The following is a 13,986-nucleotide window of genomic DNA, read 5'->3' on the forward strand; positions in this document are numbered from 1 at the left end:
ATTACTATTATGAAAATATAAAATTCTATTTTTTGATAACTAATGTGAAAAAAAGAAAGAGAGAATAAAAATATGAATAAATGGTCATCTCTCGATCTCTCTCTCAGCTCTGTACAAGTCTGAACACACCCACATATATATACTCTCAGATATACATACATACACACCACAAAAACCATATACTTTTTCCAATTTTTAAAAAACAAAACTCTTAAAAGTTTCTGTGTCTTTTTTTTTTCTTTTTTTTTTTGGAGAATTGAAACATATGAAGCAATCGTCATAGAAGCAGCAGAGATTCACCTTCTTCACTCTCCTTTCTTTATCTTTCCCTCTCAGAAACAGAGAACCAAAAAAAAATTCAAAAAAAGAAAAAGAACAACGCCAAACCAAAACGATGGCGTTTCATCACAATCATCTTTCTCAAGACCTCTCCTTCAATCATTTCACCGACCAACACCAACCACCTCCTCCGCAACCGCAACCTCCTCCTCCTCCTCCGCAACCGCAACATTTCCAAGAAGCTCCTCCTCCTAACTGGCTCAACTCAGCGCTTCTCCGCTCCTCAGACAACAACGGCAACAACAATTTCCTCAACCTCCACACAGCCACCGCGAACACAACCACCGCTAGCAGCTCTGACTCTCCTTCCTCCGCCGCCGTCGCTGCTAACCAGTGGCTATCTCGCTCCTCTTCCTTCCTCCAACGAAACAACAACAACAACAACGCGACCGCTTCCGCCGTTGTTGGAGACGGAATCGATGACGTCACTGGAGGAGGAGGAGGAGGAGGAGGACCGGAGACGATGATTGGCGGAGAGATGAAAAGCGGAGGAGATAACAAAAACGACGGAGGAGGAGTCGCGGTGGCGGACGGGGTTGTGAGCTGGCAGAATGCGAGACACAAGGCGGAGATCCTCTCTCATCCTCTCTACGAGCAGCTTTTGTCGGCGCACGTTGCGTGTTTGAGAATCGCTACTCCTGTTGATCAGCTTCCGAGGATCGACGCTCAGCTTGCTCAGTCGCAGCACGTCGTCGCTAAGTACTCAGCTTTAGGCGCCGCCGCTCAAGGACTCGTCGGCGACGACAAAGAGCTTGACCAGTTCATGGTATTATATATACACATAAATTTCGGTTTTTTCTCTCTTTTTTTGTTTTCATTATTTTATTTAGCACAAATTTTAATAAGTCACACACATGAAATTAATTAGGTTTCTTGATTTTGAAATCTTAATATCAAGATTTGTGTTTTTTTTTTTTTTGGGGATAAGCAATGGCGTAAAGATTAAAAATTCCTAAATTTTTACATTATCTAGACCTGGACCAGAAAAGAAAAAAAGAAAAAAAAAAGACAGAGCTTATGATATAACTATTATTGGTTGTGAAATAAAAAAATTTGAAACACAACAATCTTTGTTACAGAGACAAGTTCAGTTTTGTTCTTTGTCAATGTTTATTATTGTGTGTTTTAATGTATTCAGTTTTGTGGTTGTAAAATTACAGACGCATTATGTGCTGCTTCTGTGTTCTTTCAAAGAGCAATTGCAACAACATGTGCGTGTTCATGCTATGGAAGCTGTGATGGCTTGTTGGGAGATTGAGCAGTCTCTTCAAAGCTTAACAGGTTGGTGAGAATCAATGTTTAGCATTTGGTTTAAAATCTTATGAGCTGTTTCATGAAGTGTTACATTTGACAAAGACGAACTCTTCTCATTTATTGTTTATTTTTTTTGGGTGAGATAGGAGTGTCTCCTGGTGAAGGGATGGGAGCAACAATGTCGGATGATGAGGATGAGCAAGTAGAGAGTGATGCTAATATGTTCGATGGGAGCTTAGATGTCTTAGGGTTTGGTCCTCTGGTTCCTACCGAAAGCGAGAGATCCTTGATGGAAAGAGTTAGACAAGAACTTAAGCATGAACTCAAACAGGTAATAAGAGCTGAACTCGTTCGATGATCTTCTATATTAGACCCAATACTTATCACTTCTGAAGCCTCTAAAGTTTATATATATATTCTGAACCAAGTAGCAGTGGTAGTATATGAGCAACAACAACCATGATCTAACAATATGTAGAACCTTTGTTTTGGTGGAAAAGGGTTACAAGGAGAAGATAGTAGACATAAGAGAGGAGATACTGAGGAAGAGAAGAGCTGGGAAATTACCAGGAGACACCACCTCTGTTCTCAAAGCATGGTGGCAATCTCATTCGAAATGGCCTTACCCTACTGTGAGTTCTCTCTCCTCTCTTTCAGTAACCCCAAAATCTCTTTCAGAATTTTACTTCCAATTCCTTCAATGAGCATATCAAATTATTGATATTTTGTAGGAGGAAGATAAGGCGAGATTGGTGCAGGAGACAGGTTTGCAGCTAAAGCAGATAAACAATTGGTTCATCAATCAGAGAAAGAGGAACTGGCACAGCAATCCATCTTCTTCCACTGTCTTAAAGAACAAACGCAAAAGGTATATAGTACTTCTTTTGTCTTGACCGAAAACGTATCGATTGGACTCAAAAAGTCTGAAACTACTTTGTTTGGATGAAAGCAATGCAGGTGACAACAGCGGAAGAGAGCGTTTTGCGTAGAAAGAACAGAGATAAGTGAATTTGGGAGGTGGAAGATGGAATTCGAGTTTCAGGGTTTAGGGGTTAAGGTTGAGAAATTTATGGAGGAGTTTGGGTTATACAGAGAGAGGGGACAGTATTAGAAAGTAACTTTTTGTGCAATTACATAGTACGTAGTTTTGGTTTATGTGTCATGCTGCCCATATATTTTATTAAGTAGTACACAAACCCAAAAAAAAAAAAAAGATTAAAAAGAAAAGGAGATTCAGGCTTTTGTTTAATGTTTGTTGTTGTTTGTGTTTGCTTGTCTGCATGAGTTTTATTTATGAACCATCAGATAATCATCATCATCATTATGTCTTGTGAGTAAGAAGATAGCGAGAGGAGAGTATTGTGATGCACAGTTTTTATAACCTTTTTTTATAGTTCAGTTCAGTCTATATGTTCCTCCGTATTAACCATACTTGTCTCCATCTTATCCGCTTCTTTTGCCATATTTATTACGATGTTACCACTCGAGCTATGCAATTGGCTTTGGTGAGTAAGTACATGTACATAGTAGATGAAGAAAATATCGAATAAGAAAAATGGCCAAAATCAATCTCAACAATTCTAAAAACGCTTTTTTATACCTAAACTTCAATACCCTGCAAATAACAATCTGAACTATATCAAAATTCAAATTTGCTACCTAAACTATATAAAATATTGTCAATTTTAACCTCTGTTCGAACAATGTTAAATCAGAGTTTAACAATGTTGAGTCAGACGATCTGTGGCATCCACATGGCACTGGGAATGACCAAAACTAAGTTATTTTGGTCATTTTGAGGTATATTGTGGCAAGAAACAAAACGTTTTACAAAAAATAGGGTATTGGAGTCCATTTTCGGATGTGTTAAGAGACTTCATTTTTTGTCATTTCTTGCTACAAAATTCCCAAAAATGACCAAAACAACGTTGTTTTGGTAAGTCCCAATGTTACGTTGATGTCACGGACCGTTTGACTCAACATCATTAAAGTCTGATTTAACATTGTTCGAACAGAGGTTGAAATTGACAACATTTTATATAGTTTAGGTAACAAATTTGAATTTTAATACAATTCAAGTTGTTATTTACAGGGTGTTGAAGTTTGGGTATAAAAAAGCGTTTGGCAAATAGTTGGAGTTGATTTTAGCTGGGTACTTTTGTGATTTAATATTATGAAACATGTTCTTTTCTACTCAATTGTTTATTCATCTTTGTTGTTTCGTTTTATCACGTTTGTGACTGATAGCCACAAGTTACACGAAAGTTTTCGACGAGATTTTTCTATCGATCACGGGGTGTTTGTGCACATGAACTGATGATTAACAAGTTTCATTTATCGAAGATAGATGTCAAAGTGTAAGGATGAACAATGTCATCATCAAATTTCTAATGGGCTTGTGGACAAAAACCAAAAGAACTTATGTATATAGATGTCAATTGGGCTGTCTACCGAGCAATGGACGTTTTTTGTGTGGACGATTCTGTTTATGGGCTATAGTTGGGAGGTCCACAACGGACAACAGTCCAAAATATGGGCATGTCCAATCTATTTTTATTTTTGTTGTTTCACTTATAAATCTAAATTTTATTTTGTCGTTTCTTTTATAAATTTTTTTTTTTTTTTTTGTTTTCTCTTATAAAATATATTTTATTTTTAAGGTTTTCTCTTGTAAAATATTACAAGTTAATATCTGAAAATTAAGGATTTTAAGGTTAAAACCTTACATTAACAAGAAAAACTTTAAGCATAATAACATAAGCATAACAAGATTCAAATACAGTACATTACAAAACTTTAAGAAAAAAACACATTAACTTAAGCATTACACTACAATAATAGTCCTTTTCTCAATAAACTCGAACTCATCACCTACAATATTCAAAAGAGTATTTGTTAGATTCATCACCTACATATTACAATATGCAAATAAAATGTAGAATTCTTACCAATTTCTTGAAAACTCTGAATCCAATACCTTGCACATATAAAAGCTTGCACATTAGTAGGTAAAAGACAACTCCTATATTTGTTAACATGTCTGTGTGTGATATGCTAACAAGAGGGGTTATTGATTTGGAGCTTATAAATACGAAGGATGAGTATCTCCCATCATTACCGGTTCAGCTTTTCAGTCTCGACTCCATTGAGAGTTTGGAAATCAGAGGATTCTCTATCGATAATGTTCTTCCAAAACTCTCCTCTTGCCCTCAGTCTGGTACTTTAGTCATCAGATTGCCTCGAAAGCTTTGAGGACAATTCATGTAACATCTATGAAGTAACATGTCCATCTTGTTCTGGTGTCTTCTGGACAACATAAACACGTTTGCTATATATATATATATCTTCCCATTAAAATCGAAATTAGTATGTACAGTAAAACCTCAATAAATTAATAATGTTTGGACCAAGACATTTTATTAATTTATAGTGATATTAATTTATAGATGTATTTTTAGTTTTTTAAAAAAAAAAATTGAATTGAGACAATTTTAGCAAAATAAGATTAAAATTTCGGATGTTGTAAATTTTATGGTATTAGAATTGAATTTGAAATACTTAGAAAACATTATTGACAGTAAATTATAAATACTATAGATAAATTCACTTATATACATGACATACATAAATTCCAATTTATGAATAAGAATATCAATTGTCGTATTTTAATAGTCTATCAAACTATCAAAATGTAAATGATGTATATTTAGAAATTGTAAACTTTAAAAATGTTTAGCTATTTTTATGGAATGTTATAGAATAATTTCTATCATTATAGTTTGAAGATACAACATAAAAATTGTTTTATAAATATAATGTTTAGGAGTAGCATAATTTATTATATTAGCATATATATATATATATGTAAATTTACATAATTATTAATTTATAATATTATTGGGACCATATTTTACCTGAGGATTTTAAAAAATTATTATTTTATTATTTTATCGAATTTTGTTATCTTTTATACTGATCCGACTTAGGATTAGCAAAATTTAATTATTTATAGAGTATTAATTTATAAAGGTTTTACTGTATACTTATTTGAAATTGTGTACCTGGTTTGTATATGTATTTATTATATATATATTTACAAAAACTAATTAAAAATACCAATACGTGGAGAAAACATACAATTAATATAAAAAACTATACCTAAGAAGGACTTACCGCAAAAGTGTTTATGTTGTTCTCAAAAAGCTACCAAAAGCACTACACATATGCGTGATACATTAGGGGTATAAGTTGATATACCTAACTATTAACTATATTGACAATGTCTTTTCACTTGTTTCTCGCAGAATTTGAAGCTCCGCCATATAGTAAGCATTGTTATTATTATTATTTTTTTAATAATTAAAGTTGATACTATACTAGTTCAAATTTCCTAAGCGAACTAAACAAATTGACATCGATTGCCATGTATTTCATAATATCATTTATATATCAACTCATCTCAACAACACATATGTTCATGCTACAAATCATTTGGCCTACGACTCTAGCATGTTCGAGTTGTGAGTATCTAATGTCTAATTTGTACCGTCGCAATTTACAGGCACCAATTTAAGAGAAAGTATTATTAGTTATATATATATATATATATATCTTAGTTTTAGATATACATGTATTTGTGATAAGTCAAAATGTATCCTCGGGATAAACATGTATGTGTTAGGAATAAACATGTGAACCAAGTGAATCAGTAAAAAAAAACTAAGTTACTGTTTTCTGTTTACTAACTATTTAAACTATAGCTACCCAAATGGCCAATCACGAATTTAATTAGTGGCGATTGAACACCAAGTTAGAACCTAATTCATTACGAATTTAATTATAACCCCATAGGTATCTTTATATTAACATAAAGATAAAAAAAAAAACATTACAAAAAAAAAAATCAAACTTTGGTAACAACCGGAGCTACAAACCTCTCCGGTGAAGGATCTTCACTACTACCACAACCGCCGTCATCAAAATTAAGACTATAGTTTTTAAGATCATAAGTGAAATCAACATCTCTCCTCATCTTCTTCCTGCTGTTACTAAAACTTCTTATAAAGTTTTTCCACTTTGGCCCCGCGATTTTCTCAGAAATCTCTTTTAGCCCCTTAAGTTTCCCACTCTCCCACCTTCCCCCTCTTTCTTCTTGCAAAGAGCCACCACCGCTCCATCCACTGCTCCGACTGCGATGCTCGAGACGCGCCTCCTCGTCGTCTCCTCCTTTTCGCCGCCGCCACCGGACTACACAGAGTTTACGAAAATACCCACATCCGCAAAACGCCGCCGGTTCATCGTAATCATCTGAGAGTAGATTCTCTCTATCAGTGGCCATGGTGATGATTAAAACAAAACAAAACAGAGTGGTGTTGTGTTGTGTTCTGTAAAAAAAAGAAGAAAATATCAGAGAGATAAAGAGTTGTTGTTATTATATATAGATGGTGATGATTATGACACGTGGCGTATCGACCGTTGGGTGATTATAGTGATCGGGTATGTAATTGGACTGTGATGAGAATGGTGTGACGGTGATGTGAGAGGAGCGAGGATTTTATTTTATTTTATTCGCTGGCTAATGATGAAAGACAGCTGTGAAGGCGGGGGCGAAACGGTTGCTTTCCTTCTTTTTTTTTTAATTTTGTCTTTAAGGATAATTATGAGAATGTTTTTGTTGATAAATACTAGTATTGTGTAAAATACTAAAAAGAAATTAAAAAAAAAGATTACGTTATCAGAAAAAGTGAAAGTTGTATACAATTATTATTTTATGAAGATAAGTGAATGCGATATTTTTTTTCAAAACTGTGCAAACTTATATATTTCTGTATTGAAGTTATGATAATTTTTCTTTTTCACTTTTTGATATCACTGATTGATGATAATAACAGAATAACAAATTTTAGTTTTGTATTTTTGTATTTTATATAATTCATTGGATCATGAAATTTCGGTGCAACTCTCATTTGAATATATAGAAAGAAAAAATATATTGACCAGATATAATTCTAAAAATGATAAATTACTAAAATAGTTGGTAGAGTAATTTTGGAATAAACTTCTGGAGTTCCAATCAACATATCTGAATCACGTAAGGTAATAATTTTTTTTGCAGATTTTCACCAGTATTAACCATTTAAAAAAAACAATTTTTTTACTTGACAAAAAAAAACACATATTGTTTAGATTATGAAATTAATAATTCAGTAATAATACATATGTTAGATCCAATAAACACCCTGCATTTATAATAATATATTGATTAATTTTAGGTTATGACTTTATTTAATTCTAGTGAACTTGATTAATCATCTAATAATATTACATCGTAGTCTATTATACTGGTTTATAAGTTTTATTTTTAGCTGAAAATTATATAACTAGGAAATTAAACAACGAAAGCAATAGTAAATTCAATATTTCAATCGCTAATAACAGTGATAATAAAGTAAGATAAGTAAAAGTGTTTAAGTAAAGACAAAAAAAACATTAGAGGCCGTTGGCAGGCTGGCAAATGATGATTAGCCGTTAGGTTAAGTGTAGATTTGCTAAACCACACCAAACCAACTCACAATATTAATAAAAGGCTGTCCATGTTGTTGCCTAAACTTATTTCATTATTATAACGATGACTCAGTGATCACCCCACTAATCATTGTATATGTTTTTGTCCTAATCACCATAACAAAGATTGCATCATGGAAAGTTTTTGTTTAAATAAGCTCGATCCAATCTAGAGTAGTACGTAAATCTTCCTATCTCACATGTAGCACTACTGCACTAGATATGGATTCAAACCAAAACTTGACTAAACTGTCATGAGAAAAGAACTTAAGAAGTATTAGTCAAACGAATGTTCAGAAATATTACTAAACTAATCTATATAATAATAAAAATCCGAATAAATGCGACCAACAGTTGTGTTTTTTTAATCATACATTTTGGATATTTTTTAAAAAGTCACGATAGATCATTAAAACAGTTATTTATGAAAAGCTACAACTGTTCACTCTAAAGTTGTGTTGATTGGAACATTCATATTTTTTGAAATATATATATATATATATATATATATTTGTCTGTTTGAACTGTTTTTACTTTTTTTTTTGTCATGACACAAAATCAACTAATATTTCAATTTTAATGGTTTATACATTTTTCTAAATTATTTTCTAGCATTCATTCTTTTAACAAAAGATTTTTGGAATGACGAATCTAATTTACATCGTTTAGTTAATTTTAAATATAAAAGTTTAATGAAAATACCTAGAGTGTTTTTCCAAAAATTAGATGGATTACATAGTAAGTTTTTGGATTTGACTTTTCAATATGGTAATAAAGATGCTTTCATATATAAAAATTAAATAAAAATATTTATATATAATAGAAATCCGAATAAATGCCACCAAAAGTTGTGTTTTTCAATTGTACTTTTTAGATAATTTTCCAAAAAAATCTGTAGATAAATTGTGTGTTTTACAAAAAGTTGTGATTGTTCATTGTAACTTTTTTTGTAAAGTTGCAAGTGTTCATTGTAGAGTTGTGTCTGTTTGAATATTCGTATCTTTTGAAATCTATATATATTTGTCTGTTTGAACTGTTTTCATTTTTTTTGCCATGACACCAATTAATATAAAATTTCAATCTCAACGGTTTTTACAGCTCTCTAAATTATTCTCTAGCATTCATTCTTTTAAAAGTAAAGAGATTCCTCCAATTCTTGATTTAACAAAAGACTTTTGGAATGATGAACCTAATTTACAACTTTTAGTTAATTTTATACCTAGAGTCTTTTTCCAAGAGTTAGATGGATTATATAATGAGCTTTTGGATTTGACTTTTGAATATGGTAATAAAGATGTTTTTGTTAAAAGGTAGTTTATATGAGTTTGTAGGTATAATAAAGTGCAGACACAACAGTTGCGATTTTTCGTAGTACTTTTTCGTAAGAAAATGTTTTTCTTTGTTTTTTTTTAATTCAAATGGTTGTATCTGTTCATTGTAGAGTTGTGTCTATTCACTATATTTTATTCATATTTTTCATTATAACTTTTCGTTCTAATAGGTGTGTTTATTTAAATAGTCATGTTTTTTTAACTCTCTTTATATTTGTCTCTTCATCACTAACTAACAAGTTCGTTGAAACAAATTTTCCATTTTATATTGAATCTAGATAATTGAATATATTCTATAATCTAGCTAAAATTTTAGAAATGATTATAGCAATAGAGAAAAATACAACTTGAATTTACAGTTGTGTCTATTTATCTTAACTTTCCGTTTAAAAAATATAATAACAATCTGAATAAATGAGAACAACAGTTGCAACTTTTCGTAGTACTTTTTTTGTTAAAAATTCGTTTTTTTTGTTCTTTTTAAAAAACTCAAACAGTTGTATTTGTTCATTGTAGAGTTGTGTCTTTCACTATATTTTATTCATATTTTTCATCACAATTTTTCATTCTAAGGTGTCTCTATTTAAGTAGTCATATCTTTTGAACTCTCTATATATTTGTCTCTTCATCAATAACTTACAAATCATTGTTTGTTGAAACAAATTTTTCATTTTGTGTTAAATCTAAATAATTTGAATATTAATATCTAATATTTAATGTTATTCTATAATCTAAATAAAATTTTAGAAATGATTATAGTAATATAGAAATTTAATCAAACTTAATATAGAATTTACAGTTGCGTCTATTAAACATAACTTTTCATTAAAAACTATTTTAATATTTAAAATTATTTTTATTTTGTTCTTAAGAGTTGTGTATTTTAATTTTTTGTTGATACTGTTTCACTCATTATTAAATATATTTTTAATTATAGTTCTTTAATAGAAAATTACATTACTCATTATAACCATTAGTTCAATATTCTCTCTAAGGATCACTTTGTCATAATGATTTTTAAAAAAAATATTTTAGCTCTTTACCATAATTCTTCATAAAAATATTTTATAATTATAATACTATAAATAATATGTTTTGCAAAGTTGCGTCTATTTTACATAATATTTTTTGTTATAAGTTTTCATTTTGATGATTATGTTTTTAATAACAGTTTATGTATTCAAACTATTCTATTACATTCAAATAATTTCATAATGTATAATTTTAAATTAAAATTTTTTTTCTAAAATACTTTCCCCGCGTCGGGGATCTGAGTCCTAATTTTTCATAAGTTCTTATATTCAACATTTCAACTTATAGATAGAGCCATATATATGTACCAAACATTGTCTCTGTGTTACAAATTTTACATGTTCGTTCTCGCCAGAAATATGTATATAATTATGTATACTCTTTTTTTAATTTACCAAAAGTATTAGCTAGTATATAGTTTTCATATACTTGTATATAATAGTTGGTTAAGGGCTCTGAAATGTCCAGTTTATTAGATTAATAAAGGTGTAACAGTGCTGGTTAATTCCGGTTAGATTTACATTGTACAACATAAGATCTTGTAACAAACTCTTTTAATCATTAATAAGAATATGAGTTTAGCAACCTTTTCTCTATCGATTCATGTTAACTGATATGGTATCATAGCTCAAATAGGATATTCAAGCCAGAATCCTCCATCAAATCATTTTTACTCTTAAAAATTCCAGAAACAACTATAAGAGAAAAACACTACATGATAATGAACTTTCATATTTTTAATAATGTTAAAGATTTATAGAGAGTGACTTTAATAAGATCAACTTCATGTTTATGCAGTAAAGAAATATGAGCAGAATCCAAACTAGTCTTTGCAATTCAACTATTTCCTTTGTCGGAGATACAATTTAGCTATAAAAAAAATAATCTATTTAACACCCAAAAAAGAGTTCTGTCAGTAGTAGTGTTATATGTTCAGTTTTTGAGACATTTAGATGGGCCTAATTATCTATATATAACTTGGGCCTTAATATATTTTAGTAATAGGGGTTTCATGAAAACTAATACTCTTTTTATTTTTAATTGAACATGAAAAATTAAATTAAATAATTTCATTTGTATCATGAATAAATTCTTCTAAAGATCTACCATAGTCGTTGAATACCCAAAAGTATATAAATATTAAAATAACACTTGATAATTAAGAAAAGTGAATAACAAAATGGTATGACAAAGATTTGTAACCATCAGAAATATAAAACGTTTACAGTAAAAATAATTGATTAAAACTAAATATACAGGGCTTATATCATACTAGGAAAAAAATCTACAACATTAATTCAAAAACGCGTGGAGATGATAAACAAATCAAATCAACATAATTTGCGACAATTGAGCCACTTGAACCCAAAAAGAGTAATTAAAGGACTCCATATTTCACCTAAACAAAGTCTCTAGCCGCCAATATATATAATTCTCTAATTCAATGTTGATTTTTTTTCCTTTAAATTTTAGAATCTCACAAAAATAAAAAACGTAGTTTCTTGGAAATGCGTTGAAGTACTATCTTTGTGGTTTTTCTTCATAAAAAAAAATATAAACAAATGATAAGACCAAATCTTATAAACATATCGACGACTATAAATACAAAGAGACCTTTTAGGAACTCAACACAAAGTCTTCTTAAATCATTTGGGCGAAAAGTCCCAAATCAAATCAAAATCATTTCATTTTGATCGTATATATAACGTAAAGATGTTCAAAGTTGCAAGAGCGTCTCAGTATTTGGCGATCACCGGTGCTGGTATCGAAGACATCAAGCTTTCCAAGAAGTCATGGGTGTTTCCATGGCAATCTTGCACCGTCTTCGACGTGTCTCCGGTGAACTACACTTTCAAAGTCCAGGCCATGAGCGCCGAGAAGCTCCCTTTCGTCCTCCCCGCTGTTTTTACGATCGGTCCTCGTGTTGATGACGATGATGCGCTTATTCTATACGCTAGGTTGATTTCGCCTCACGATAAAGAATCTAATCATGTTCATGAGCTTGTTGAAGGTGTTATTGAAGGAGAGACTCGTGTTCTTGCTGCTTCCATGACTATGGAAGAGATCTTCAAAGGTATATATATAAACTTTTACCAATCACTACTCCTTTCAATTGGTAATATTACTTGTGATTATGGATTCTCGAATTTGAAGATATTTGTTACTAGACGCATTTTGTGAACTATTTGACTAAGTCTTTTTTGACTAAATGAAAGATTGATTGGTTTTAAGTTCTAGGAAGAGTTTCAATTGGTTAAAATGACTCTAAAGTGATTGGTTTAAGTTTGTTGAAATGGTCACATTTACATTGTTTTTATCTAGAATATTTTGGTTAAAAGAGTTATTTTTTATTTTACGGATTTGAAGGTACAAAGGAGTTTAAGAAGGAGGTGTTTGATAAGGTTCAGTTGGAGTTAAACCAGTTTGGTCTTGTAATCTACAATGCCAATGTTAAGCAGCTCGTTGATGTGCCTGGACATGAATACTTCTCTTACTTGGGTCAGAAAACTCAAATGGAAGCAGCAAATCAGGCGAGGATCGATGTGTCCGAGGCCAAGATGAAGGGAGAGATCGGTGCCAAGGAAAGGACAGGGCTTACGGTCCAGAACGCGGCGAAAATAGACGCGGAATCAAAGATCATATCGATGCAGAGGCAAGGAGAAGGAACAAAAGAAGAGATAAAAGTGAAGACTGAGGTTAAAGTGTTTGAGAATCAAAAGGAGGCTGATGTGGCTAAGGCCAATGCTGAGCTAGCGATGAAGAAAGCTGCTTGGACCAAGGATGCTCAGGTGGCTGAGGTTGAAGCAACCAAGGCAGTGGCTTTAAGAGAAGCTGAGCTTCAGACTCAGGTTGAGAAAATGAACGCATTGACTCGCACTGAGAAGCTCAAGGCCGAGTTCCTTAGCAAAGCCAGTGTTGAGTATGAAACCAAGGTTCAAGAAGCAAACTGGGAACTATACAATAAGCAGAAACAAGCAGAGGCGCTTCTTTACGAGAAGCAAAAGCAAGCGGAAGCACAGAAAGCTGAAGCAGACGCAGCATTTTACACAAAGCAGAGAGAAGCAGAGGGACTTGTTGCTCTAGCCAGTGCTCAAGGAACTTATCTAAGAACCCTCTTAGACGCAGTTCAGAATGACTATTCTTGCCTAAGGGACTTCTTGATGATTAACAATGGCATTTATCAGGAGATCGCTAAGACAAATGCGCTTGCGGTTAGAGACTTGCAGCCCAAAATTAGCGTTTGGAACCACGGTGGAGAACAGGGTGGTGGTGGGAGTGGGAATGCTATGAAGGATATAGCTGGACTTTACAAGATGTTGCCTCCAGTTCTTGATACGGTTTATGATCAGACCGGGATGCAGCCACCGGCTTGGATGGGTACTCTAAGCAAGTGATGCCGCCTCAACAACTAACAGGTTGACGTTTGGATAGTGCCATCGTTTACTTGTGATTTAAGATACATCTA

At 32.0% G+C, this 13,986-nt stretch overlaps 3 protein-coding genes across 4 annotated transcripts; 2 read left to right on the top strand and 1 right to left on the bottom strand.

Moving 5' to 3' along the window:
- LOC104706844 (homeobox protein knotted-1-like 3) lies at positions 165 to 3,019 on the top strand. Of its 2 annotated transcripts, none has more exons than XM_010423068.2 (6): positions 165 to 1,105; positions 1,500 to 1,620; positions 1,740 to 1,924; positions 2,094 to 2,225; positions 2,325 to 2,461; positions 2,551 to 3,019. In XM_010423068.2, exons 1-6 carry the CDS (start codon positions 395 to 397, stop codon positions 2,552 to 2,554), a joined length of 1,290 nt encoding a protein of 429 aa, XP_010421370.1. In that variant the 5' UTR covers positions 165 to 394; the 3' UTR covers positions 2,555 to 3,019. The 2 variants fall into 2 exon arrangements, with proteins under 2 accessions (XP_010421370.1, XP_010421369.1); XM_010423067.2 differs by having other exon boundaries at positions 395 to 1,105; positions 2,543 to 3,019.
- LOC104706845 lies at positions 6,299 to 7,120 on the bottom strand. The gene has a single exon (XM_010423069.2). The coding sequence runs from the start codon at positions 6,929 to 6,931 to the stop codon at positions 6,497 to 6,499; it is 435 nt and encodes a 144-aa protein (XP_010421371.1). The 5' UTR covers positions 6,932 to 7,120; the 3' UTR covers positions 6,299 to 6,496.
- LOC104706846 (flotillin-like protein 1) lies at positions 12,138 to 13,980 on the top strand. Its single transcript, XM_010423070.2, has 2 exons — positions 12,138 to 12,594; positions 12,888 to 13,980. The coding sequence occupies exons 1-2, from the start codon at positions 12,234 to 12,236 to the stop codon at positions 13,913 to 13,915; spliced, it is 1,389 nt and encodes a 462-aa protein (XP_010421372.1). The 5' UTR covers positions 12,138 to 12,233; the 3' UTR covers positions 13,916 to 13,980.

Source organism: Camelina sativa, chromosome 8, assembly GCF_000633955.1.
Source record: "Camelina sativa cultivar DH55 chromosome 8, Cs, whole genome shotgun sequence".
NCBI lineage: Eukaryota > Viridiplantae > Streptophyta > Magnoliopsida > Brassicales > Brassicaceae > Camelina > Camelina sativa.

Excerpts from the sequence above, each read along its gene's own strand:
- LOC104706844 (XM_010423067.2), top strand. The coding sequence starts at position 395 with ATGGCGTTTCATCACAATCATCTTTCTCAAGACCTCTCCTTCAATCAT. Across the intron at positions 1,106-1,499 it reads AAGAGCTTGACCAGTTCATG|ACGCATTATGTGCTGCTTCT; the intron begins GTATTATATATA and ends GTAAAATTACAG. Across the intron at positions 1,621-1,739 it reads GTCTCTTCAAAGCTTAACAG|GAGTGTCTCCTGGTGAAGGG; the intron begins GTTGGTGAGAAT and ends TGGGTGAGATAG.
- LOC104706845 (XM_010423069.2), bottom strand. The coding sequence starts at position 6,931 with ATGGCCACTGATAGAGAGAATCTACTCTCAGATGATTACGATGAACCG.
- LOC104706846 (XM_010423070.2), top strand. The coding sequence starts at position 12,234 with ATGTTCAAAGTTGCAAGAGCGTCTCAGTATTTGGCGATCACCGGTGCT. Across the intron at positions 12,595-12,887 it reads TATGGAAGAGATCTTCAAAG|GTACAAAGGAGTTTAAGAAG; the intron begins GTATATATATAA and ends ACGGATTTGAAG.